This window comes from Ovis canadensis, chromosome 23 (assembly GCF_042477335.2).
Source record: "Ovis canadensis isolate MfBH-ARS-UI-01 breed Bighorn chromosome 23, ARS-UI_OviCan_v2, whole genome shotgun sequence".
NCBI lineage: Eukaryota > Metazoa > Chordata > Mammalia > Artiodactyla > Bovidae > Ovis > Ovis canadensis.
In genome coordinates, this window is record NC_091267.1 from 46,165,491 (window position 1) to 46,191,767 (window position 26,277).

The window sequence follows — 26,277 nt, forward strand, 5'->3', positions numbered from 1 at the left end:
TTATACTTCAGCTAAAAGGATATGTAAATTAAATGACACCCCAAGAAGATATTCTATAGGGTACTGGAAATTTTAAAAATAACTACCCTTAAGATTGATCCAGGTTAGCCACACAATGATGACATAAATTCTAAAATGACTGAGGTATTTAGATTCTTTGAAAACACAGGTATGCAGTACTGAACAAAGAGGTAAATTCAATGACAATAAAAATTAGCAACAAAGGATTAAAAAATAACTTTGAAGTCTATTTACAATATCAATAACCTGAGCTAAGGGGGAAATGATTAAATCCTGGCAATAGACAGCCCAGCAAATCCTTCACCAGCAAATACTTTGAGGCAAAAAAAATCTGTGTGCTTTCAAGAACAGCCTTTTCATGCAATTTGCTGAAAAAGTTCCAAAACTTGGAAATTAGACAATTAATAACAAAGGATGGGAAACACCTATAATGTAGGTGTTACTAATCTTGTCTGTAGTCTAGGTCTTCTAATACATTCGCAAAACAGCTATACTTTGGCCTGTAAAACTATCTTCTATTTGCTTTCATGTCAGCTTTCAAAGGGAAAAAAATGTTTGTCCTTTGAAACATTTTTGTAGACAATCTGGAGATAAATATTTTGATGACGCAACTTCAGCTGAGAAGTATTTTTTTTTAATAAGGAAAACTTGGAATTCTGGGTTATATTTGTTTTTACAATAAAAATTATTTGGTCTGTGGTCAGGAGACCTGCATTCTATTCAAGACTCTATAATAAGAGGAATAATTAATTGGAATAATTCAATTTGCTTTTTTGTGCCTGAGGCTCATTTTCTGGACAATGGAGATTAGAATATCTGTGCTATTATTCACAGGAATAGTTTGAGGATAAAGTAAAACTGGAAAGCACTGCTATTTTTTCAAAACACAATATAAATACTATGTTGTGATACTGTTAATAATTTTATAGGTACGTTGTGTCACCCAGTCAGATGTGTGCTTCAGGTAGGCATTCCTACAAGATCGCAGGTTGAATATTTAGTTTACTTTTATTTTAAAAATAATAAATCACAAAACTAAAATGTTTGAACAAGGTCACTTAACCCTCTCCCCAGGTGGTTAGTTATTATTACTACCATCATCATCATTTTTCTTTTTTAAGCTATGTGTTTAAAAGAGGAGATCTTTAATACATCAGCCTAACTGAGGAAACGTGTCCTGGGCCCAGATGGTTTTCGGAAGAAAAGCTGATCTTCGTAAGAGCGGTGTGCTCTGCTTTTAAAGTGCAGAACCTGTGTTGGGGAGGGACACAGCAGGAACTCGGGGTCTGTCACTGAGGGACCAGTTCCCTCACTGAGGCCAGAGCAGCATGAATGCGGACATGCAACCTGTTTTCAAAGTCGTAGCCAGAGAAATCCTCCTGCAAGACCAGAGAGAGAGACTATTAGCTAAGCTGTCGGTGCGCCTACAGTATTAACCACACTGCACCTTGTGCTTCCCACAGTAAAACTCCTTATGCTCCTAATAACGGCTGCACATTCACTTTTTTTTTTTAATTCCCCAAACTTCAAATTCTTGTCTGTTTTTAAAATGTCAACTGAATATTATTAAATGCTGTCTTTGGAAAATTTCCCTTATGTTATTTGAAGTTGCTGCTAAACTTCTCAACTCACAAACACAGTTGTGAAATCAAGTTATTTTCCCACTCAAACAAGAAGAGTTTCTATAAAGCATGATGAGCAATTTCATAGGAATTTTTTGTGTAATTTTACTTAAAAATCAACTGCTCACTGATTCAGTTATGACTTCCCCCTCCAGAAATATTATCAACCAGGACAATCTTTTCACAAAACCTCTTCAATTCAGGCTCAAGAGTACACACAGAGGACAAGGTCACTGGAAAAAGAGAGATTGGGGATTTTGGGGCATTTTTACCTTTGCTTGAAGAAGGAGAGTTCTGCCTCTTCCTACAGTCTATGAATATAAGAAAAACACATTATCTCTTAACACCTATGTTTATATATACTCAAGCAGAAATTGTTATAATAGAAGATTTGTTAATTCCAACAATTCATGGTGACCTAGAGGGGAGTCAACTGCTCATTCAAGCATAATGACTCAATTTTTCTTTAATATAATGATGTTTACATCAAGGAATTACTTGATAATTTTTCATAATTTTAACTATTATTCTATAAACAACTAAAAGAGTTAAAATAGTTTAAGACCCTACTAAACAATCTAAATTTGATAATTTAAGTTTATTGGAAGTCAGTAAGCTAGATCTCTTTTTGAAGGCAATACTAATTGAGAACAATCAGCTTCATTGTTCAAGAGATAAATCATACTTGTTGTATTTTATGTATATGTATTTTAGGTTGCATTAAGAGTAAAAATTATCTTAAAGAATATGGCGTTAGAAATTTCTACCAAAATTCATAAGAACTGCATTTTCTCTTTTGGTAAAATTAGAATTTCAAATGACAAGACTTATCAGATGACATATTTAAGGATTAGGCTAGAATATTTCTGTTGATTTAGCTCAACTTTTTAAAAAATCCATATATTTGAAAGCTGACTTGAATTTATTGAAACTTAGAATTTTATATAGTCAATAACTGAGCTTCTAAAAGAAGGTATTAAGCAAATCCAGCACTGTTAAAATTCTGTTTTTTAAAAACTGCACCATTGTGCTTAAATATACATCTTAATAATCCATCAAATTTAAAAGGTATTCTAAAAAATTTTAAGTAATCCTACACATCATCCTCATTTATTCTCACTACAGTCTTTATTAAATTGGAAAGGCAGGTATTTTTTATCCTGTTTTATAGATTAGGAACAAAGTATATGGTTAAGTAACTTAATTGGTATCATACACTAAAAATAAATGATAGCACTGGGATCACAATGTAATTCTGTATTCATCTGAATAAACCACATTACATCATATTATAATGATTATATTATAATCATATTATAACTCTAAAAAAAAAAGAATGATTCTGCCTCAAATGAATTTTTGTTCCAAAAGCTATGTTTATCATTGTAACTCCAGGGAATAGATTACGTCCTTCAACTCAGTGATACAGGATTAGTAGCTTCTTGGATTCATCCCATGTGAAATCAAGGAAAACAAAACAACAAAAAAAACCCCAACTTGTTTTAAATGAAGGATGTTTTGTGCCTGTTCACTTCCACAGTTTTGCTGATGAACACTATTTAAGAAAATAGGCAAGATCTTACCTCTGGTTTGTCTAATAGAAGACAGCCAAGTTCATAGCAAGCATATGGCTGAACGTATAAGTTATTCTGACGACACAACTCATCTTTGACAGCTCTCTGGAAGAACTGAAAGTAATACAGATGTTATTGGAATGAACTAACAAAACTGCCTCCTCACTTCCTCCTCCACCAATTAAGATTGTCATCTTTGATAAACAGATACTGTCAGAAAAGGAGCCCATAGGTGAAGAAATATTCAAAGGCTCTGAAGTCACATTAAAAACGAACATGAACCATCACCAACTTCTGGCATCTGAGAGGATGACCTTCATCTAATGAAGTGGATGAAATTCATGCTGTGACGGGAGACTGGCTTTGTGCAACGCTTTTTCCTTTTTCTCATTCACAAGCCTATATGTAGCTTTTCATAGTTCAGTTTCCTTAGCTATGACACCACATGAACAGTTTACCTGAACAGCATCTTCCGAGTTCCCTAGACATTTGTGTATGGCACCAAGAAGCAAATACTTTAATCCAACGACAGATGAATCATCTACTCCATGGCAAGCTTAAAGAGAAGTAAAGACAGCAAGAAGGGAATACATTCACTTTAGTATCATCAGGAGTTAAGAATCTCATTGCTTAGCAACTTACTGAGTTCAAACTGAGAAGGTTCCCCTTCCTCATCCATTAGTGAGTCTCCTTAGTCCAAGAAAGTGATAATCTTTCTTGTGCCTGCCAATTATATTTTATATTTGCATGTGTGTTTGAATTATCTCTAAATACATAGCCTACACTTGTGCATTCAAAAGAACATAGTCCGTAGGATTCTTCACTGTTCCTTTGAGTTAGACATTGGTAGACATTCCAGACTTGCATCAACAATCAGGAATGGGTTTTAAATTATGAATCTTTTTAAATAACAGAGCAGAACTTGCGCATCCGAAAACGATTTTATTTCCTTTCAAGTAATCTCCTTGGGTTCTCTGGTGGCTCAGATAGTAAAGCGTCTGCCTACAATGTGGGATCAACTCGGGTTTGATCCCCGGGTCGGGAAGATCTCCTGGAGAAGGAAACGCCAACCCACTCTAGTATTCTCGCCTGGAAAATCCCATAGATAGAGGAGCCTCTTAGGCTGCAATCCATGGGGTCGCAAAGAGTCGGACACGACGGAGCAACTTCACCTTCTTTCACTTTTCAATCTCCTTGGGAGGGTTACATGCCTACTCTAAATACAAGGCCTCAGTGTACAACTTCTTTTGGAGATGTATTACTCTGCTCTGGAATATCAATACTGACAAACTTTTTGACCTTTGAGAGGAAACCTGTTTTTTTTCTTAATAAGCAAAAGACATCTAAGTCTGATGATAAAAGCATGGGACTCAGGGGCTTCCCTGGTAGCTCAGGGGTAAAGAACCCATTTACCAATGCAGGAGACATGGGTTCGATCCCTAGTCTGGGAAGATCCCACCTGCCGTGGAGCAACTAAGCCCGTTTGCCACAACTACTGAGCCTGTGCTCTAGAGCCCGGGAGCTGCCACTACTGAGCCCACGTGCTGCAACTACTGAAGCCCCTGCACCCTAGAGCCTGTGCTCCGAAACAACAACAAAAATGCTGCTGCAATGAGAAGCCCGCACCCTGCAATGAACGGCAGCCCCTACTCTTGCCCCATCTAGAGAAATGCCTGCATGCAGCAACAAAGACCCAGACTAGCCTAATTCCACTGGAATTCAATGGAAAATGCTATATTTGATCACAAACTAGTGTCACTGCAGAACAATCCGATAAATCTGAGTCCAAAATATTAATACAAAATCAATTCTGGAGAAGGGCAGCATATACCTAAGATGACATTTCCAAAAGATTAATAACCCCGATGATCAGAGAGCATCACCACACACTCCTGAATCTGTCCCTTCCAGGGCTTTCTATCCCTAATACCTAAGTGATGGAATTTTCTTAACCACTAGGCCATCGGTCCCAGAGAGTGACAGATTTGTACTCTGAGTCAGAGCAGATGAGTGAGACACTGAAGGAACAGGCTGCTGTGTGTACTTTCTTTTTTACCTTGACTCATCCTCTGTAGGTTCGGTGGGGAGCAGTTGGGGAGGGCTTTCCACAAGTACAACACTTCGATGGATGCCAGCACGCAGAGTGCTCTGGTTGGGGTTTGTTTCCGAAATCTCTCTGCCTGCAAGCAGTTAGAATGATTAGGCTACATTTAAAACAAACAAACAAACTAAAAAAACAAATACTTCAGAGACATTAAAAAAAATGCATGGTTCATATTTGATATGAAAAATCCCCTCCCACAAAGAAAGCTAAAAATGAAAATTTCTCTCTGAATTTTGCTTTCTTATTTTTGTTATATTGGTAGATATGCCTTTCTCTCATTATTCAATTCAATCTACTGTCGAGATCCAGGACATATTTTAAAAATTGCAGGATGAAACCAGATTCATTTTGGTTTGAGTCAAAGAAATTTATAAAAGCTGGGTGACAGATATTAACTCAATGGGTTTATATGAAGGCTGTAATACTAGAGGCCTTTTAGTTATGGTTTTATTGACTTTTTAGTGTTCTAATTAGTCCCAGTCCTCTTGGGGGCATTCCCCATTACAACCCAGTTTATACTCAACTAAACCACTAAATGTTCATTCAATAAAAACGTCCAACTAAAAACATGCAGAATTCAGGATATGACAAGTTGTCCTATAACCTACTATAATTCAGCTAAACTGTATTCTTAAAAAAGTACAGAAATATATGAGGGCCTTTCTCACTATAGCCCTGGGCCTTTCTGCTGGTCAATTTGATGCATGCTCTTGCTTTTTATTCATCACCCAATGTGGCAGTTTCACTAGATGAGAACCCAGAGTCTGTATCTCTTGCCCAGGTTCTGCTGATCTGTACTCCTCTGAGGCTACCTCACCCTTCAGATATATGCACTCCCTCTCCAGGGCCTCACGAGCTCCATAGGGTCAGTAATGTCTCTTTTCATTCAAAGAAACAATAGCAAACAATAGCTTTAATTATTTGCAACCAACCAGCACTTTGCATTCGGAGCAGGATGACACTCCAGAATATTCTCTCACAGTCGTGAGCTACTTGCTCAGCAAGGAGATCAGCTTTGCACAGGATTCCCTAATTTCCTAGGATTTCCATTTGCTGTCCAAGGTGACCATGGTTAGAAATATCCATTATAAATGACACACCAGATCAACAAGTTCCAACAAACCTTTTTCACAGAAAACTGTTCAATCTGATTGTTTTTCCTTTTGAAGAGCTTCTGAACTTCTTTAAAGACAATCTGTGCCCCGTCCACATCACCGGTGGCTCCCTGACAAACTGTAAGAAACCATCGTCATAATCTTTAAAGTATTTAGGGGGAAAATACCACTAAGGGATACCCAGGTCGATGACGCTTGGAAAAGGTTATTACCAAAGGAGAAAATGGGAGGAGATATTTGTAAAGACTGTTACATGTGGGACTACACCAACCTGCTGATCCTCATTCCACTGATTCAATAATTATTTCCCTGCTGCTAGGTTCCCTGAACTTTACAGGAACATGTTGGGGAAACTATCGTCGTAGATATTGTCACGGAGCACAGTCCCATTAGAGCTCACACACTTGGAAAGTGGAAGAAAAATGAAAACTAGGCAAGAACTGGGAGGACTGTGAAAGCTTCACACTGGTAGAGGGACATCCCTGTGCCTGGAAAGAAAGTCATGAAGTAGTCCTGTATATGACAGTCCTTCACTGTCATGAAGTAGTCACGGGTATGTTCATTGGGCACCTACTACCTACAGCCACCATCAAGGATGTGAAGAAGTAGTACACGTGCTTACAGCCAGAAGAAACTTGAATTTCAGCTGGAGAGAGATCACCCACAATTCCAGAGCTACAATGGACGCAGGGAAGAGCACCTTGGGAGTCCAGGCATCAAAGTTACTTTCAAAAAGCTCAACGAGGGAAGGGATGGTTCCTCTTTGGAGTGGTCGGACAGCTCTAAGGAACAATGCAGCCAAGCTGAGCCTTGGAGGGGGCTAAGACTTTGATCTTCATCTACCCCGAGCCCCAGGCAAAGACTCAAATCACACTGCCTCTGCTTCACCTGCTCTCTCCCTTCTCCAAACTTCATACCAGGCTGCAGTCCCACCTCCTCCATCTGACTTTACCAACCACTCTTTGTCATCCTCTTTGCAACTCCTATGACACTGAATTCCTTTCTGTTAATTTCTTGATTTTGTCTTTGGCACATACTGTTTTTCAATCCCCACTTGGAATGCCCATTGATTTGCTAGTTATTCCTTCTTTATTTGAGCAATCCTAAAACTAGATGGTCCCATTCTCACATTTTGGGGCTTGGTCAAGCCAGGCACAGGGCTGTGGCATGTCAGAGGATGAGCAGCTACTGGAAGGTCAAAGAAACATAAGCAGCAAGGCCTGGAGAAAGCTGAGGATATCAAGGTGATGGGAAAGGCAGAAGATTTCTACTGGGAATCACTGGGATTAGCCTGACTATGAAAAGGGAGAGATAATCCTATTCTCAGTTTTGGAAGCAGTACTGGTCCCAATGTGGGGTCTGAACCCATCCAAAATGACCTCATCTGTTGTGTTACAACATTTCAAAACCAGAAGGAAGGTCGGTGATTGTTTTGTAAAACAATTCGATCGTATTAGAGACCCAGGAAAGTTAAAAGACTTGCCTGAGGTCACACAGTAAATCAGTGAAAAAGAGTAATTTCTGCTGCCCCTAGCTTGGGGTTTCCTTACATAACTGATAATATTATTATATAGTCATATAATTTTCTAAAAAGGAATGAGCAAATGTGGGCACACAAGAGAGTCATAAACATCAACAATATCAGGATCTGAATCACCTTTGCAGGTCTATAACACTAGTACCTCAGATCCTAAAGCATATATATACCACTTCCTTTTCATAAGTTACAGACAGTTGTCTCAAAGGATGCAGATATTAGAAAGCATGAGCATCTCTGATTTATCCTAAGTCTGAGACCTACACAGACTTAGGATGCTTGGCCCGTCCATAAGGACTAAGCTTTATTGTTGTCATTAGTCGCTCAGTCGTGTCCGATTCTTTTGCGACCCTATGGACTGTAGCCCATCAGGCTCCTCTGTCCACGGGGTTTCCAGGCAAGAACAGTGGGGTGGGCTGTCATTTCCTTTTCCAGGGGATCTTTCTGGACCAGGGATTAAACTTAACGTCTCCCCCACTGGCAGGTGGATTCTTTACCAATGAGCCACCAGGGAAGCCCTTAAAGAGATATTCTAATCTTTTGGGGTAACTTATTTTGATGTAATTTCAAACTCATAGAAAATTTGCAAGAATAGTACAAGGATATGGTCCAGCCATCCCACTTCCTACATTACACTTCGGGTAATGTACTAAATGGCACGGAAACCAGGGTTTCAAAAAGAACCACATTCCCAGCAGCATCATTCACGACAGCCAAAGGGTGGGAACACCACCAGTGTCCACGGACAATGAACAAATAAACAAAACGTGGCCTGTACACACGATGGAATATTATTCAGCCTTCAAAATGAATGCAATCCTGACACATAGAACGCGATGGATGAACCTTGAGGACACTATGTTAAGTGAAATAAGCCAGATTCAATCAACAGATACTGTTGAGGCTACCTGCTTAAGGAACCTAGAATAGTCAAATTCATACAGACAGAAGGAGCAGAGTTTATTAGGGGTTGGCATGGGTGCGGGGGGGGGGGAGGTGTGTGGCGGGGGGTGCGTAGTTCTTGTTGAAAGATCATAGAGTTCCACGCCTAAAAGAAAAGAGGGGAATGAGAGAGTCAATTCCTAGGTAGGCTGATAAGAAGTCCCAAGTCCCCGAGGAGGAGAAAGGGGTCTGGGGCTTTGGGAAGGGGATAGAGGTCTGGAGTCCTCAAGAAGGCGAAAAGGACAAGCACTTTTTTCCACATTGGTTTGTCTTAGTCAATGTAACGATGTATCTTGCTTGAGGACATGTTTCTCCTTAACAAGAACCTTCCAACTAGTCTTGTTACCTTAAGAAGTATGTTGTGGGGATGGGTCTGGTAAAAGTATATAAGGCTTTGATCAAAACTAGCAGTGGGGCACTCTCCATCCCCCTTCTGATGTCTGTGTCAGAAGATTTCTCTGTCCCTTTTTCACTTTAATAAAACTGCTACACAAACACACACACAAAATAAATAAAGATCATAGAGTTTCACTTTTCAAAAAGAAAGTTGGGCAGTGGTGATGGCTATCAAAGAACTTAACGCCACTGAACCACACACTTAAAAATGGTTAAAACAGGGAATTCCCTGGCGGTCCAGTAGTTAGGATTCTGGGCTTTCACCTTCAGAGGCCTGGGGAAATAAGATTCTGCAAGCTGTCCAGTGTAGCCAAAAAAAAATTTTTTTTAATGGTTAAAGTAGATTTTACATTATGTATGGCAAGGGTGAATGTCAACATTCTAGGAATCAGCGAACTAAAATGGACTGGAATGGGTGAATTTAACTCAGATGACCGCTACATCTACTACTGCGGGCAGGAATCCCTCAGAAGAAATGGAGTAGCCATCATGGTCAACAAGAGAGTCCGAAATGCAGTACTTGGATGCAATCTCAAAAACGACAGAATGATCTCTGTTCGTCTCCAAGGCAAACCATTCAATATCACAGTTATCCATGTCTATGCCCCAACCAGTAACGCTGAAGAAACTGAAGTTGAACGGTTTTATGAAGACCTACAAGATCTTTTAGAACTAACACCAAAAAAAGATGTCCTTTTCATTATAGGGGACTGGAATGCAAAAGTAGGAAGTCAAGAAACACCTGGAGTAACAGGCAAATTTGGCCTTGGAGTACAGAATGAAGCAGGGCAAAGGCTAACAGAGTTTTGCCAAGAAAATGCACTAGTCACAGCAAACACCCTCTTCCAACAACACAAGAGAAGACTCTACACATGGACATCACCAGATGGTCAACACCGAAATCAGATTGATTATATTCTTTTCAGCCAAAGATGGAGAAGCTCTATACAGTCAACAAAAAGACGACCAGGAGCTGACTGTGGCTCAGATCATGAACTCCTTATTACCAAATTCAGACGTAAATTGAACAAAGTAGGGAAAACTGCTAGACCATTCAGGTATGACCTAAATCAAATCCCTTATGGTTATACAGTGGAAGTGAGGAACAGATTTAAGGGACTAGATCTGATAGATAGAGTGCCTGATGAACTATGGAATGAGGTTTGTGACACTGTACAGGAGACAGGGATGAAGACCATCCCCATGGAAAAGAAATGCAAACAAGCAAAATGGCTGTCTGGGGAGGCCTTACAAATAGCTGTGAAAAGAAGAGAAGTGAAAAGCCAAGGAGAAAAGGAAAGATATAAGCATCTGAATGTACAGTTCCAAAGAATAGCAAGGAGATAAGAAAGCCTTCTTCAGTGATCAATGCAAAGAAACAGAGGAAAACAACAGAATGGGAAAGACTAGAGATCTCTTCAAGAAAATTAGAGATACCAAGGGAACATTTCATGCAAAGATGGGCTCAATAAAGGACAGAAATGTTCTGGACCTAACAGAAGCAGAAGATATTAAGAAGGGGTGGCAAGAATACATGGAAGAATTGTACAAAAAAGATCTTCATGACCCAGATAATTATGATGATGTGATCACTAATCTAGAGCCAGACATCTTGGAATGTGAAGTCAAGTGGGCCTTAGAAAGCTTCACTATGAACAAAGCTAGTGGAGGTGACAGAATTCCAGTTGAGCTGTTTCAAATCCTGAATGATGATACTGTGAAAGTGCTGCCCTCAATATGCCAGCAAGTTTGGAAAACTCAGCAGTGGCCACAGGACTGGAAAAGGGCAGTTTTCATTCCAATCCCAAAGAAAGGCAATGCCAAAGAATGCTCAAACTACCACACAATTGCACTCATCTCACACGCTAGTAAAGTAATGCTCAAAATTCTCCAAGCCAGGCTTCAGCAATATGTGAACCGTGAACTCCCTGATGTTCAAGCTGGTTTTAGAAAAGGCAGAGGAACCAGAGATCAAATTGCCAACATCCGCTGGATCATGGAAAAAGCAAGAGAGTTCCAGAAAAACATCTATGGTTTACTGACTATGCCAAAGCCTTTGACTGTGTGGATCACAATAAACTGTGGAAAATTCTGAAAGAGATGGGAATACCAGACCACCTGGCCTGCCTCTTGAGAAATCTCTATGCAGGTCAGGAAGTAACAGTTAGAACTGGACATGGAACAACAGACTGGTTCCAAATAGGAAAAGGAGTACGTCAAGGCTGTATATTGTCACCCTGCTTATTTAACTTCTATGCAGAGTACATCATGAGAAATGCTGGACTGAAAGAAACACAAGCTGGAATCAAGAGTGCCGGGAGAAATATCAATAACCTCAGATATGCAGATGACACCACCCTTATGGCAGAAAGGGAAGAGGAACTAAAAAGCCTCTTAATGAAAGTGAAAGAGGAGAGTGAAAAAGTTGGCTTAAAGCTCAACATTCAGAAAACGAAGATCATGGCATCTGGTCCCATCACTTCATGGGAAATAGATGGGGAAACAGTAGAACAGTGTCAGACTTTATTTTTTTGGGCTCCAAAATCACTGCAGATGGTGACTGCAGCCATGAAATTAAAAGACGCTTATTCCTTGGAAGAAAAGTTATGACCAACCTAGATAGTATATTCAAGAGCAGAGACATTACTTTGCCGACTAAGGTCCATCTAGTCAAGGCTATGGTTTTTCCTGTGGTCATGTATGGATGTGAGAGTTGAACTGTGAAGAAGGCTGAGCACCGAAGAATTGATGCGTTTGAACTGTCGTGTTGGAGATGACTCTTGAGGGTCCCTTGGACTGCAAGGAGATCCAACCAGTCCGTTCTGAAGGAGATCAACCCTGGGATTTCTTTGGAAGGAATGATGCTAAAGCTGAAGCTCCAGTACTTTGGCCACCTCATGAGAAGAGCTGACTCAGTGGAAAAGACTCTGATGCTGGGAGGGGTTGGGGGCAGGAGGAGAAGGGGACGACCCAGGATGAGATGGCTGGGTGGCATCACGGACTCGATGGACCTGAGTCTGAGTGAACTCCAGGAGTTGGTGATGGACAGGGAGGCCTGGCGTGCTGCGATTCATGGGGTCGCAAAGAGTCGGACACGACTGAGCGACTGAACTGAACTGAACCATAATTTAAAGAAACCTCTCAGCTATAAGATAAACAAGGTTTGAAGATCTAATGTATAACAACATGGTGACTACAGACGATAATACTGTATTGTAAATTGAAATCTGCCAAGAGTAGAGAAATAGAGAAAAAAAGAAAAATGATTTAAAACAACAACAACAAGGAACTAAGTCCCCAGTGGCAGTGCTTCCAGTCCTGTAATGCCCATCTTCTCAGGCGCTGCCTGTAACGCATACCAGTCCTTCAAGCCAACTCAGATAACAGCTCCTGCAAGGAGTCTGCACTGAGAGCTCTACGGCGCCGAGCCCTCTTTATGTGAAGCTCTTCACACATCATCTTCACGAAACCCCTGTGGAGAGGTGGAGACTGGAGTCTTTCATGCTTTGCCATCTCCTACAACCGATGTGATCCTGGGATTTTCAGTGAGAATAAATGCTCCTCTATAGAGCCACACTGTACATTTATTTCTTCATGCTCTATGCTCCACAAAGATTTAAAAAAAAATGCATAGCTCATCAGTATCACCTTTCTAGATTCCATCTATATGCGTTAATATATGATACTTGTTTTTTTCTTTCTCACTCACTTCACTCTGTGTAACAGGCTCTAGGTTCATCCACCTCATTAGGACTGACTCAAATGTGTTCATTTTTATGGCTAAGGAATATCCTATTGTGTATATATATATACCACAGCTTTATCCATTCATCAAGCAGTGGAGACGCAGACATGGAGACAGACTTGTGGACACAATGTGTGAGAGGGTGAGACGAATGGGGACAGTATCATGGAAACACAAGGACCACATGTGAAACAGGCAGCCAGTGGGAAAGTGCTGTATTATGCAGGGAGCTCCAATCAGGTGCTGTGTGGCAACCTAGAGAGGTGGGAAGGGGTGGAAAGCTCAAGAGGGAGGGGACATATGTACACCTGTGGCTGATTCATGTTGATGTATGGCGGAAACCAACACAATATAGTAAAGCAATTATCCTCCAATTAAAATAAAACAAATAAATAAATACCTGCCCACACTGACTACCTGATCCTATCACCCCACAGCGACAGCAGCCTCTCTGTTTTGGTTCATCACCGTGCAGGGCACACCAAGCCCACTCAATAAACAGCTGCAATTTTCATCTGAGATGCCTCTGAGTTCTGTAAACCAACCCTTAAAGTATCCTAGCAGCATACTGAAAATATTCCTACTCAAACATCAACAATAAGAGCCAGATGAAAATGGATTAACACCCTGTGGGGTCTATAGGAAGGCCTGCGGGTGTAAGGGCTTCCATCCTGATTGCTAATGGACTGCAGTTCCAGAACATTCTGGATATACACACGGGTCACTGTTAATTCTTTTCCCATTTTAAAGAGACCAGTTGCAGGGATGGAATGACAGGAGATGTTCTGTTAAATGCAAACCTTCAGAGAAATAAGAATATATTTAAAATAATGCTTGGATCAGTTTTAAATTTTAAGTAAAAGAATCGCTTCTGTGGGTGTGTAAGGAAAGCTCATTGCTAGAGGCAGGAGAAGTACACTCCCTGGGTCTCTTCAATCCCTACCTAAACCCTTCTGCATCACACAGGCAATTCATGGGGCTCAGGGCACAGAGAGCTGTTCTGTCCACCAGGTGGCAGCATGTCTTTACCTATCTGTTCATGACAGGGGAAAAGGCAACGTACACTGATACGCCTGTCAGAAAGTGTAAGTTGTTTCTGCCATAATGACATGCAATGTTTAAACACCTTGTGCTCTGCAAAATCACACTAATTATAACAGGGTTAAGAGGCAAAACAATGCTGGAACAGACTACTCAAAACCTGTGCAGCTCAAAACGAGGGCACTAACAATGCAAACAAAGATATGAACACGATTTAAAAGACGTGTTCAATGCTGTAAAATTCTTTAAGCGCCTGATAAACGAACAATAGATTTGAGGAAAAAAAGGAGAAGGGCGAGGGTAAGTTGAGGCTGTTTAGGACAAAGTGTATGAAAACGAGAATGTCATAACAGGCATGTCCAGGACCAGCATGTGATGGACCCAGCCCTGGGGGGGCACTGGAAGGGGCAGGGCGTGCAGCGCCGAAGTTCCCAATGTTCCACTGGGTGGGTGGGAGCTGTATTCAGCTGGTATTTACTTGCAGTCCAAAACAGTTCTTTAGCTACCTGATCTGAAGATCTGATTCACTGGAAAAAATCCCAGTGCCGGGAAAGATTGAGGGCAGGAGGACAAGGGGACAACGGAGGACACGATGGTCCAATGGCATTACCCACTCAATGGACGTGAGTTTGAGGAAGCCCCGGGAGATGGTGGAGGACAGAGGAGCCTGGCTACTGGAGCCCATGGGTTCTCAAAGAGTCAGACACAACTCAGCGACTAAACAGAAACAACAACACGTGCTGTGGGAAACTGTCAAGAACACTCTTCCGCACCCTCTGCCCGTCGCTCTCCATCCAACAGCAAGAAGGCGCTAGTCTGAGACAGAGGAGGGCGTGCTGTGACCACGTGTCCCGGGATCCACTCACCTGCAGTTAGGTAGGCGTAGTAGCACTGGGACCACCGGGACTCATTTTTTAGCCTCTCAAAGGAATCGAACGCGTCCTTGAAATTCAGCTCTATCATGCTGCACCAACCTGTGAAACAGACGTTTTTAGAAAAGGATCCTAAAGTAACACAGGCTTCCCTGGTGGCTCAGTGGTAAAGAATTCGCCTGACAATGAAGGAGACACAGGTTCGATACCTGGATCAGGAAGATCCCTTGGAGAAGGACGTGGCAACCCACTCCAGTGTTCTTGCCTCAAAAATCCCATGAACAGAGGAGCCTGGTGAGCTACAGTCCATGGGATTGCAAGAGTTGGACACGACTTAGCGACTGAACAGCAAAATAACAGGCTTTTCAGCCCATCTGTAGGTTACACATCTCTCATCCTGCTGACTTCCTCTGCAAGTGTTCCATGTAAACCACCTGAGAACTTCATAATTCTCTTTTTCTTCTTAAACATTTTCAGTGGGATGCTTTGAGGAAGACACAGCATCTCTGATTTCACAACCGGTGAGGCAGTATAGAAGGGAAAGGTATAAAGATTTTGAGGAAAATGGTCTAATTTGTCTCCAGTTGTGCAATAAACCTAAGCACAGCAGTGCTTCTCTCCCAAGAACAGGCAGAGAAAAAGAGACTACTAGATTATATAACACTGTGACCACCTCGGAAGTCTCACATACTCACCAGCGCGTTCACGATCACTGGTAATTAGCAAACTGCTCAGAGGAGTAGAGAGCGAGCCAGTGAGACATTAAGTATTTGCCACTCTCCCTCTGGGGGGCAGAGAAAGGACCCAGCTCTCTCAGAGCAAAACATCCTTAGGCTGGCATCCTGGGGGTAGGTAGGGGTGGGGAGAAGCAACAGCAGCAAGGATATAAGGAGTTTTATCTTCTGTTGTTAGTAACAGCAGCTCCCCATCACAGAGCCAGCCCTGTGTGTGCCAGGGACCTGATGTAATTCTCTCTAACCCCAGTGCAGTCTTGGAAAGGTGGCTGATGGTGCCACGCCTGACCAAGGAGAAAGGCTAAGGCATAAAGAGGCTTCGTGACTTGCTCAGGGTCACACGGCTTAGAAGAGGGAAGGGCTGAGGATCAAAGGCCATCGCGCTCTCCTTTCTGCAATCTGCCTAACAAATTCTGTTATCCACTCCACGAAGAAGTCACGTCACCTGACACCCTACAGGGATGAGGGGAAGCCACACTTCCAGGAAATTCAGTGTCAAACTCCACGGGATATGATATGAAGTTGACGTATTTTAGAGTAAAACCTGGGGCTAGTTATTTCCATCCTAAAATAGACTTCAGGGTAAGACTTGGATTCAGTGCAAAAGTAGAGGTGGGAGGTAGCACCAAACCAAAATAAGGAGGCTGAGTTCTGATTGTGCTGTTCCCGCCCTCCACCCACACCCCAGGTTAACCCTAAGACCCCAGCACTGGGTTCCATGATTTCTAAACTTTCTTCAGCTCTAATATTCTGCCCCTCCACAGACCCAGAAGTGGTGCACACACAAGAAAAGGCCACCATGATCAGTCTGCAATATATACAGTATCAGATCTTGATGTTGGACACTTTACTACAATGTTACATGTCAACTCTATCTCCATGAAACTAGAAGAAAAAAAGAGTATCCTAAACAAGAAACATGAAAGGTCACCAAAGCCAGTTCAAGTTCTATACTACCGTGTCTCATATTCCCTTCCACATTATGGCCACAAACCAGAGCTCCAGCAAGTTGGTTGTTGTTGTTTAGTTGCTAAGTTATGTCTCTTTTGTGGCCCCATGGACTGTAGTTCGCCAGGCTCTTCTGTCCAGGGGATTTCCCAGACAAGAATATTGGAAAGGGTTGTCATCTCCTTCTCCAAGGGAAGCTTCCTGACCCCAGGATCAAACTCAAATTTCCTGCATTGGCAGGTGGGTTCTTTACCACTGAGCCACCAGGGAAGCCCCCCAGCAGAGGTTAGACTGCAGAAAAATGTATTTCCCACTGGATCACATTTGATCTTCACTTTCTAAGCTATCACAGACCTATAAAATGTAATACTGTTTATTGGGCAGTTCTCAATCAGTTAGCACTCTTCTTTAAAAAAAAAAAAAAGATTCAGGAAGACAAATGTATCTTTGGCAGGCAAGCAAGCAGCAGGCACTTTAAGGTCCATGCTGCCATGTGACAACTGCCTCCCCAGGCTTCCTCCATCTCTTCTTTTGTGTCTCTGACGACAGCCTTTGGAGTCTCAATTTAACTTTTGGTTCTCATCACCACCTCATCTTTTCTCCCGTCTCTGCTCCCTCCTTCATTCCTTGTACATGAGCTATATACAGTGTGACCTTGAAGTCTTGGCTCAATCTCTAAAAAGCATGAATCCCTTACTAAAATGTGTTTCTGCTATTTCAAGTCCAAAGTTGTGTTTATGCTTCTCAGCATAATTAAGCCACTGTCACAGTCAAGGATTATGGAATCACTAATATATTTTACTGCAGTCAGCCAAAAAAAAAAAAATTATAGCAACAACTTTGGGGGAGCGATCTCCCCCTTTGGGAGAGGGGACCTAAATCTTGGGCAAACAATGCCTCCGAGTCTGTCTATAAATGCATCTCCCGAGAGGGGAGAAGCAGGAGGAAGTGGCTAACACGTGTGCCAGGTACCCTGCCTCACGCTCATTCGGGTACTTTCATTTAAACCACACAGCTGTTCCAAGGGCTACTGCAGGGCGAGGTCTCCTAGTTAGTTGGTAGAAGAGCTAACTGGGTTTGGAATCCATTCACCCAATCTCTAAGCCGGACTTTTCTTCTCAGGTACACATTGGTGGGAGGGAAGAGATAACAGTTCTGAATTTTAATATCCAGTCCAATAAAAGAGTCAAAATTGGTTTGTTTTTTTTTTTCCCCAAAATTGGTTCTTACTCTATTCATTCAACTGTGCCTATTAGCCTAGAGTCAAATCGTCAAAGGAACAAATTATTGGAAAGAAGTAATGAGAATTCACGGAGATAAGTATCGCTACTTCTGCTATGGTAACAAAGTACTGTTATTACAAAAGGCAGCCAGCATTTCACAAAGACACAAACTGCACAGCGTTACCAGTGAAAGAGCGCACAGGCATGCATTAACACTTGCAGGACAAGAAGCTGGACATAAACTGCTGTGTTAATATACTATTTCATGACAGGCAACTGGACCGACATTCAACACTTACCAATTTCATACAGACAAACATGCTGGATTTCCCTCTGGTCTACTGCAAGCTCCAGAGCAGTATGGAAGGAAGTCAAGGCACTGTTGATTTGACACTACGGAAAAAAAATGAAAACAGAGTCACTGGCTTAAGATCTATCATTAACATTGCAACAGAGGGTGAGATGGTTGGATAGCATCACCGACTCAAAGTTCATGAGTTTGAGCAAGCTCCAGGCGACGGTGAAGGATAGGGAAGCCTGGCGTGCTGCAGTCCATGGGGTCGTAAAGAGTCTAACGTGACTGAGCGACTGAACAACAAAAGCGTTTTTTCCCCAAATTCAAAAGTGTCTTTTCCCTTCTAGTTACTTTAAACAGATTAAGCAGTATAGAAGAGAACGATCTGAAGACTTCTGGGGAAATGGCCCCATCCATGGTTGTGAGCTGAACCGAGCTTAGCGTACCTCTTCTGTTCAGCCAGAAAGACCCCCCGGGAGGGCTGGGCCCACAACCCCTCCTGCCACTGGGGCTCTCTGTGCACCTGTACACTAGAACTTGGTGGAGTCCAGTGATGAGCTGAGCTGATCCTTGGGACAGGTGACTTCGGCAGGAGAGGGACTGCACGTCCTCCTCCTGTGTATACCCCCAGGGCCCAGAGAGACTCGCAGTCAGCACTGTCGGGAGCCAGTCCCCAGGTCCAGCCTCAGCCGCTCTCCCTTCTGGGACCCCCTCACTCTCAACCCCACAGCTCAGTGCTATTGTCAGATTGCTTCTGGTCATCACCTCTATTCTCCAGACACTTTAGAAACTGAGGATCCAGATTTCTCTTCCTACTTTTGTGTTCATCCAGTACTGTCTAGAGCCCAAGAGACTCTCAAATGTCTATCCTGCTCTTTCCTGGTTAAATACATTTAGTTTCTCCTTCCACGAAAGATCTCTTTCAAAGTCTGCTGATCTGTGGCCATAAGTAACTGGTGAGAGCACCTAAAAGGCATCATCAGGATGAAAGGGAGGTAGATTAAACCCTAAATATGGCAACGACAGGCGTTAAGTATCACCTATCACTAAGAATATAGTGATATGAATCCTCAATGTCCCGAAGCCCTGATGCACGCTCGGAAGTGTTCCTTTCTCCCTCCCGCGGGTGTCTGCGACGCGATGCTCTTCCACCCCGCACTCAGCACTCTGTCCTGTGCATCCCTCTTTGCTGCTCCCAGGGCACTCCCTTCCCAGTGCTCCAGCTGCCTCCTCTCCCTGCAAGCAGCAAGCATGAAGGGTCTGAGAAGAGGGGCTGTCGGTTCCCCGAGCCCAGCCCCCACCACATTCCTCAGTGATGTGATGCCTGATCACTGCAGGAGGCCCCCGGACCCTACACAGGGCACAGATGAGTCAGCAAGGAGATGTGCAGGACAGGCTGTGACTCAGGAGCACTAGGAGCCGAATGACTCATGAACCAAGGCCACGGCTGGGCCAGTAACTGCTCATGCCCCGTAACCCTTCACTCTGCTGGCAGCAGGCTTCAGGCTGAGCGCTCAATCCCGTGTCACCCCGCAAGTGCTCGGCAGGCAGGCAGAGAACACACGCATCGCTGCCTCGCTAACCTGTGTTCTCAAGGAGCTCAACACTGAGCCGAGGGGACCCTCGCAGGAATGAATCGAGCTCCCTTCCCTAACCGCGAGACGTTTACACCGATTTGTGAGCACAAGGCCAAGATGTGTGTGTGTCTACGTATGCGTGTGTTTAGTTGCTCTGTGGTATCTGACTCTTTTGAGACCCAAAGGACCGTAGCCAGCCATGGTCCTCTGTCCACAGGATTCTCCAGGCAAGAATCCTGGAGTGGGTTGCCATTTCCTCCTCCAGGGGATCTTCCCAACCCAGGGATGGAACGTGCATCTCCTGCATTGCAGGCAGATTCTTTACTGCTGAGCCACTGGGGAAGCCCACAAAGCCAAGATACCAAAGGTAAAAAATCAATCTCTTAAGAAAAGCGCGTGTGTGTGGGAAGATCTGGACACTCATTATGCCCATTTATAACTTTCTGGATCAATTGTTCCTTCCTGGACCTTCCTGGTGGTCTAGCGGTAAAGAATCCATCTGCCAATGCAGGAGACACAGGTTTGATCCCTGGTCTGGGAAGATCCCACAGATCAACTGAACAGAGCAACTCAACCTACGCACCACAACTACTGAGCCTGTACTCTGCAACAAGAGAAGTCACAGCAGTGAGAAGCCGGTGCAACTAGAGAGTAGCCCCCCACGTGCCACAATAGAGAAAGCCCACCCAGCAATGAAGACCCAGCACAGCCAAAAATAAATTAATAAAAAAAGTTTTTCCCCTGCATCACACATGCACTCAACTTAGCCCATTTACACAGAAACCACAGTGTTAGGGTTTCTGCTTTGCATGGATCTCCCCAGTTTCCCAAGTTAATGGCTCTCAACTCTCACACAGGGATGGCCCATCACTACCAAGCTGACCCCAGCCGAGGTCCAGCAGATGGCAGTGCAATGCCACACTCCCCTTCAGAGGGCAGAAAACTACTCAGTCAACATTTATCAGACAACTACTGTGCCCGGGATGGAATGGGCTCCGGAGATACACACATGAGTCCAAACTAAGCTGTCAACTCAAGAAAATAAGAAACCAAGTAATAGCTGAATCAACATTATTTCTCTTAACCCTTTTGAAGAGTCCGAGATAGGTGTGTATTAGTTCCATTTTCAGATGAAGGAACTGAAATGCAAAGAGGTTAGGTAGCTTGGCCAAGGTCGGGGGCTAGCAACTGACTAGTATGTAAGTTCTGCTCCAACTGCCTCCAGAGCATGCATTCTTCAGGGAGAGAGATGCAGGTGTGATTCAATGAAGGATCTGGAGAAGAGGGCCAGTTCCTGGATTATCCAGAGGGCACTAAATACAATCAACAATCCCTACAAGAGGGAAACAGAGCGGACGCAAGTAGATGGTAGTTTAGTCACTAAGCTGTGTCCAACTCCTACAGCCCCACGGACTGGAGACCACCACCCTCCTCTGTCCTTGGGATTCCCCAGGCAAGAATACTGGAGTGGGTTGCTGGTTCCTTCTCCAGGGGATCTTCCTGACCCAGGGATTGAACCTGAGTCTCTTGCATTGCAGGCAGATTCTTTACCATCTGAGCCACCAGGGAAGCCTGATGGAAGCAGAGGTGGTGGCACTGGGACCACAGGGGCAGAGGTCAGAGTGATATGGCCTCAGTCCAGGAATCTACGTGATCCCCAGAGGCAAAAGGCAAGGAATGGAGCTTCCCTACAGCCTCCAAAGGCTGCACTGCCCACCGCCTTGATTTGCACCCAGAGACTTTGAACTTCGAGCCTCCAGAATTGTGAGAGAGAAAATTGCAGTCATTTTAAGCCATGAAGTTTATGGTAATTTGTTAGAAACGTCTTGGGAAACCAGAGCAGCATACCTCTTTAAAGATTAAACTGTGGGGATTTCCCCAGTGGTCCAGTGGCTAAGACTCCGAGCTCCCAATGCAGGGGGCCCAGGTTCGATCCCTAGTCAGATGCCACGGGCGGCAACTAAGACCCGACATGGCTAGCTAGCTAAAGAAGTAAATCAATAAAATAAAAATTAACCTCTGAAGAAAGTTCCAGGCTCTTTGTGTTATAAGCACCCAAATAGAAATGGAAAGTACCGAGGCCATTTATGGAGCTTGACGGCATTATCCCAGGAGCAAGCATAGCTACAAAATTAATTCCACTTCTAGTCTGATCACTCATTAAGGAATTACGATGAACAGCCATTAAAATTGTAGAAATATGTTTCCCTCTTTTCACCAAAACAATTCAAAACAAAAGTGATCCGCGGGAGTCCTTACAGTTACAAATTAAAATAGCCACAGCTCAGCAGAGAAAGGAGAATTATTCTCAATTTGACACTCAATTCCCAGCTTAATTTTTAAAGAAATACATGTACCCTGAAGAAAATACAGAAAATAGATTAGTATGAAAAGGCTAGGACATCAAGAGTTAGTATCACACCGGCTTTTGTCTCATGAATTGTGCCCTGATACACTGTGTCACAAAAACGACAAAAAAAAGCCTCAGTTTCCTTACTGGTAAAAAGGAAGGAAAAACCATTGGCAAGCTTTAATCTGCCTCCAGAGGAAGCCATGAAGAATAAAAGCAGGAATCTCTGCCAGATTAAATGGAGCATATTTATTGCCAAATTAAAAGCAGCAGGACTGACAGCTACTGCACTGTGATTACAGAGATCCCAAGTGTTTTTCCAGTTACTCGGGACTTCCTGAGCTGTCTTCTTAGGCATTTTCTATCTTTTGTTGGAACTGAAAAAGGGATCTGTTGTTCCATTTTATTCTACAAGTGAATATTGCTGGTATGTGGAAATCTTTGGATTTTTTTTTTTTCAAGTATAATGTCTGTTACACTCAGGAATTCTTAACATTCTTACATTTTTTTCTTTTGGATTTTCCACGGAAACATTCAAACCATTTGCACATAATGACCATGCTGTCTCTTCATTTGCAATAGACAACTGTAATTGGGTAGGACACTGGTTAACAAGGGCTTTCCCAGAGGCTCACTGGTAAAGGATACACCTGCAGTGCAGGAGACACAGAGACAGGGGTTCAACCCCTGGGTTGGAAGACCCCTTGGGGGAGAAAATGGCAACACACTCCAGCATCCTTGCCTGGAAAATCCCATGGACAGAGAAGCCTGGTGGGCTACAGTCCAGGGGGTCCAAAAGAGTCAGACACGACTGAGGAACTGAGCGAGTGTGCACACGCATCCACGCGTGCACACACACACACACCAGTTAAAACACTGAATATTAGCAAGCACCAAACACGTATTTGCTTTATTCTAATATAAAGGAAAACATTGGTTTTCATTCCAGTTCCAAAGAAGGAAAATACCAAAGAATGTTCAAACTCACAATTGCACTCATTTCACATGCTAGCAAGGTAAAGCTCAAAATCCTTCAAACTAGGCTACAATAGTACATGTACTGAGAAATTCCAGATATTCAAGTTGGATTAAGAAAAGAGGAACCAGAGATCAAACTGGCAACATCCGTTGGATCATAGAAAAAGCAAAGGAATTTCAGAAAAATATCTACTTCTGCTTCATTGACTATGCTAAAGCCTTTGACTGTGTGAATCACAACAAACTATGGAAAGTTTTTCAAGAGAAGCGAATACCAGACCATGTTACCTGCCTTTCTGAGAAATCTGTATGCAGGTCAAGAAGCAACAGTTAGAACTGGACATGGAACAACAGACTGGTTCCAAATAGGGAAAAGGAGTATGTCAAGGCTGTATTGTCACTCTGCTTATTTAACTTTATATGCAAGGTACATCATGCAAAATGCTGGGCTGGAGGAAGCACAAGCTGGAATCAAGATTGTCGGGAGAAATATCAATAACCTCAGATATGCAGATGGTACCACCATTATGGCAGAAATCAAAGAACTAAAGAGCCTCTTGATGAAAGTGAAACAGGAGAGTGGAAAAAGTTGGCTTAAAACTCAACATTCAAAAATTGAAGATCATGGCATCCGGTCCCATCACTTCATGGTAAATAGATAGGGAAAAAGTGGAAACAGTGTTAGATTTCATTTTCTTGGGCTACAAAATCACTGCAGATTGACTGCAGCCACAAAATTAAAAGACACTTACTCCCTGGAAGAAAAGCTATGACAAATCTAGACAGCATATCAAAAAGCAGAGATATCACACTGCTGACAAAGGTCCATGTAGTCATTTTCCTAGTAGTCACACATGGATGTGAGAGCTGGACTATAAAGAAGGCTGAGCGCTGAAAAAATGCTTTCGAACTGTGGTGTTGGAGAAGACTCTTGAGAGTCCCTTGGACTGCAAGGAGATCAAACTAGTCAATCCTACAGGAAATCAACCCTGAATATTCATTGGAAGGACTGGTGCTGAAGCTGAAGCTCCAATATTTTGGCCACCTGATGCGAAGAGTCAACTCATTGAAAAAGACCCTGATGCTGGGAAAGATTGAGGCAGGAGGAGAAGGGGACAAAAGAGGATGAGATGGTTGGATGGCATAACTGACTCAATGGACATGAGTCTGAGCAAACTCCAGGAGGTAAGTGAAGGACAGGGAAGTCTGGTGTGCTGCAGTCCATGTGGTCAAAAATAGTTGGACACGACTTAGTGACTGAAAAACAACAATGCAGTAATTAGTAATTCAGCTTCTCACAAATTATTTCAGAACACTCGAAAACATTCCAGGTTTGTTTTTAATTAGTAAAGTTAACTTTTTAAGAGCAGTATTAGAGTGTGAAAGTTGCTCAGTCGTGTCTGACTCTTTGAGACCCCATGGATTATACAGTCCATGGAATTCTCCAGGCCAGAATATTAGAGTGGGTAGCCACTCCCTTCACCAGGGGATCTTCCCAACCCAGGGACTGAATCCAAGTCTCTTGAATTGCAGACGGATTCTTTACCAGCTGAGTCACAACGGAAGCCCAAGAATACTAGAGTGGGTAGCCTATCCCTTCTCCAGCGGATCTTCCTGACCCAGAAATCAAACTGGGTCTCCTGCATTTAGAGCAGTATTAGGATTATAGCAAAACTGAGCAGAGAAGTCAGTATTTTACTATAAACTATACCAAAGAATGACAGAGTTGTTAGTTTCTCATAATTGTATTTCTGCCAGATTCTTATTATGTTTAAGAAAAAATGCTGTTTCTTAGGAAGAAATAACTTTAAGATTGTTACAGTTTAGTTGTCAAGCACCATAACATTTGAAACCAGCTTTGTTCCCTTTAATGCATTTTGCCTTCAATTCTGACATTATCATTACTGTCTTTTGTTTCCATTCACATACACCTGATTTATTTTGTCTACACTTTAGCTTTTACTTTTGTATCACCATTTAAATATTTTTAGTTTGCTATGTATCTAGTTTGTTAATTTCTTTTTTATCCTAATCTTAGTTATAATCTTTTGTATAGAGATATGGTAAACATAAATGGATTTAGACAACTAATATTTTTGTATTAATTTCTGATTTTGTTCCTGACAGTTACTTTTTTCTTATTATACAAACTATTTTACTTGCTTCATCCTCTACATTCCTTTAGATGGTGTAAACTGTTTTTACAACTCTGCTTGTGGTCACCTAGAGGTGACCTATTTGTGGTAGCAACTGAAAAAGATCCCCATGCCACAACGAAGATCAAAGACCCCGTGGGCTGCCACTAAGATCCAGTGAAGCCAAAGAAATGAACGAAAGAATGAATGCCTAGCTCTCAGAGCACACTGTGAAGACACAGTAAGTATGAATAATTTTCAGAGTCAGCACTATAAGCTTAGTGTCATATCCTGTTTACTCAGATTTTCACTAGCAATAGCAAGCTGACAGGATTCTCTCAATCCAGCGACTGAGCAAACAGTCCCATTTCTAGAGTTGCAAAAAAAAAAAAAAAGCAAAAATGGAAACAAGGCCAAGTTGTTTCAGGGGTCTGGCCCAAACTCTAGTGCCGGAGGGAAAGCAAGTTCCAGACAACCCTGAGGCTGAAGCGCCAAGACTCTGCTTCCCAAATGAGCAGTTTTCTCCTGTGCCACCTCAAAGGTGTGTTTAACATTAAATGACAGCACCAACTCACAAACAGAGCGGTCTCAGCTCAGAGCCAGTCCGCTGGCCTTCAAATGATGCTGGTGTCACCTACCTCTGTGAGTGAGACCCCAGGGAGGAGAGCGCACGGATGGTGGCGGACTGAAGGATACAGCCTCTCCCGTGGACTCGGCTACTGCGCCAGCGGATGGCGCTGCATCTGCTTTGGGAATCCTCAGTTCTGTTAAACAAGTAAGAGTCTGAAACAGGCACGTTCTCTCAAGACGTTTTAAGTAATCGGTCAGCAGAGTTTGTTAGACACAGGTGGAATTCCTGAGATGTGTTCACACAAATCAACCTCCTCCGAAATGATGATGGGGACTGTGTTTAAAGTAAGAATGCTGAGCAAGTGCAAAGGCTATAAGAAGAGTCCTCTGAAATTCCTAATAAAATCCCATATATAAGGGAGGGACTGTCTGATGTGAACAACATGAGAAATGAAAGAGAGTCAGCAAGAAAAGATGGTGACGTTGTAGCACATTTCT

General features: G+C 42.7%; 1 protein-coding gene across 3 annotated transcripts in view; it reads right to left on the reverse strand.

Moving 5' to 3' along the window:
- Positions 1–1,010: 1,010 nt before the first annotated feature.
- Positions 1,011–26,277, reverse strand: part of TTC39C (tetratricopeptide repeat domain 39C) — a 100,811-nt gene continuing 75,544 nt past the window's right edge. For all 3 annotated transcript variants that reach the window (XM_069569007.1, XM_069569009.1, XM_069569008.1), the window contains 8 exons: positions 18,174–18,267; positions 14,964–15,071; positions 6,445–6,554; positions 5,274–5,397; positions 3,676–3,773; positions 3,227–3,331; positions 1,916–1,954; positions 1,011–1,400 (listed from right to left, as the gene is read on the reverse strand). In XM_069569007.1, the coding sequence (XP_069425108.1) occupies positions 1,311–1,400; positions 1,916–1,954; positions 3,227–3,331; positions 3,676–3,773; positions 5,274–5,397; positions 6,445–6,554; positions 14,964–15,071; positions 18,174–18,267 (768 nt within the window). In that variant the 3' untranslated portion in view covers positions 1,011–1,310. The remainder of the gene's footprint in view (positions 1,401–1,915; positions 1,955–3,226; positions 3,332–3,675; positions 3,774–5,273; positions 5,398–6,444; positions 6,555–14,963; positions 15,072–18,173; positions 18,268–26,277) is intronic.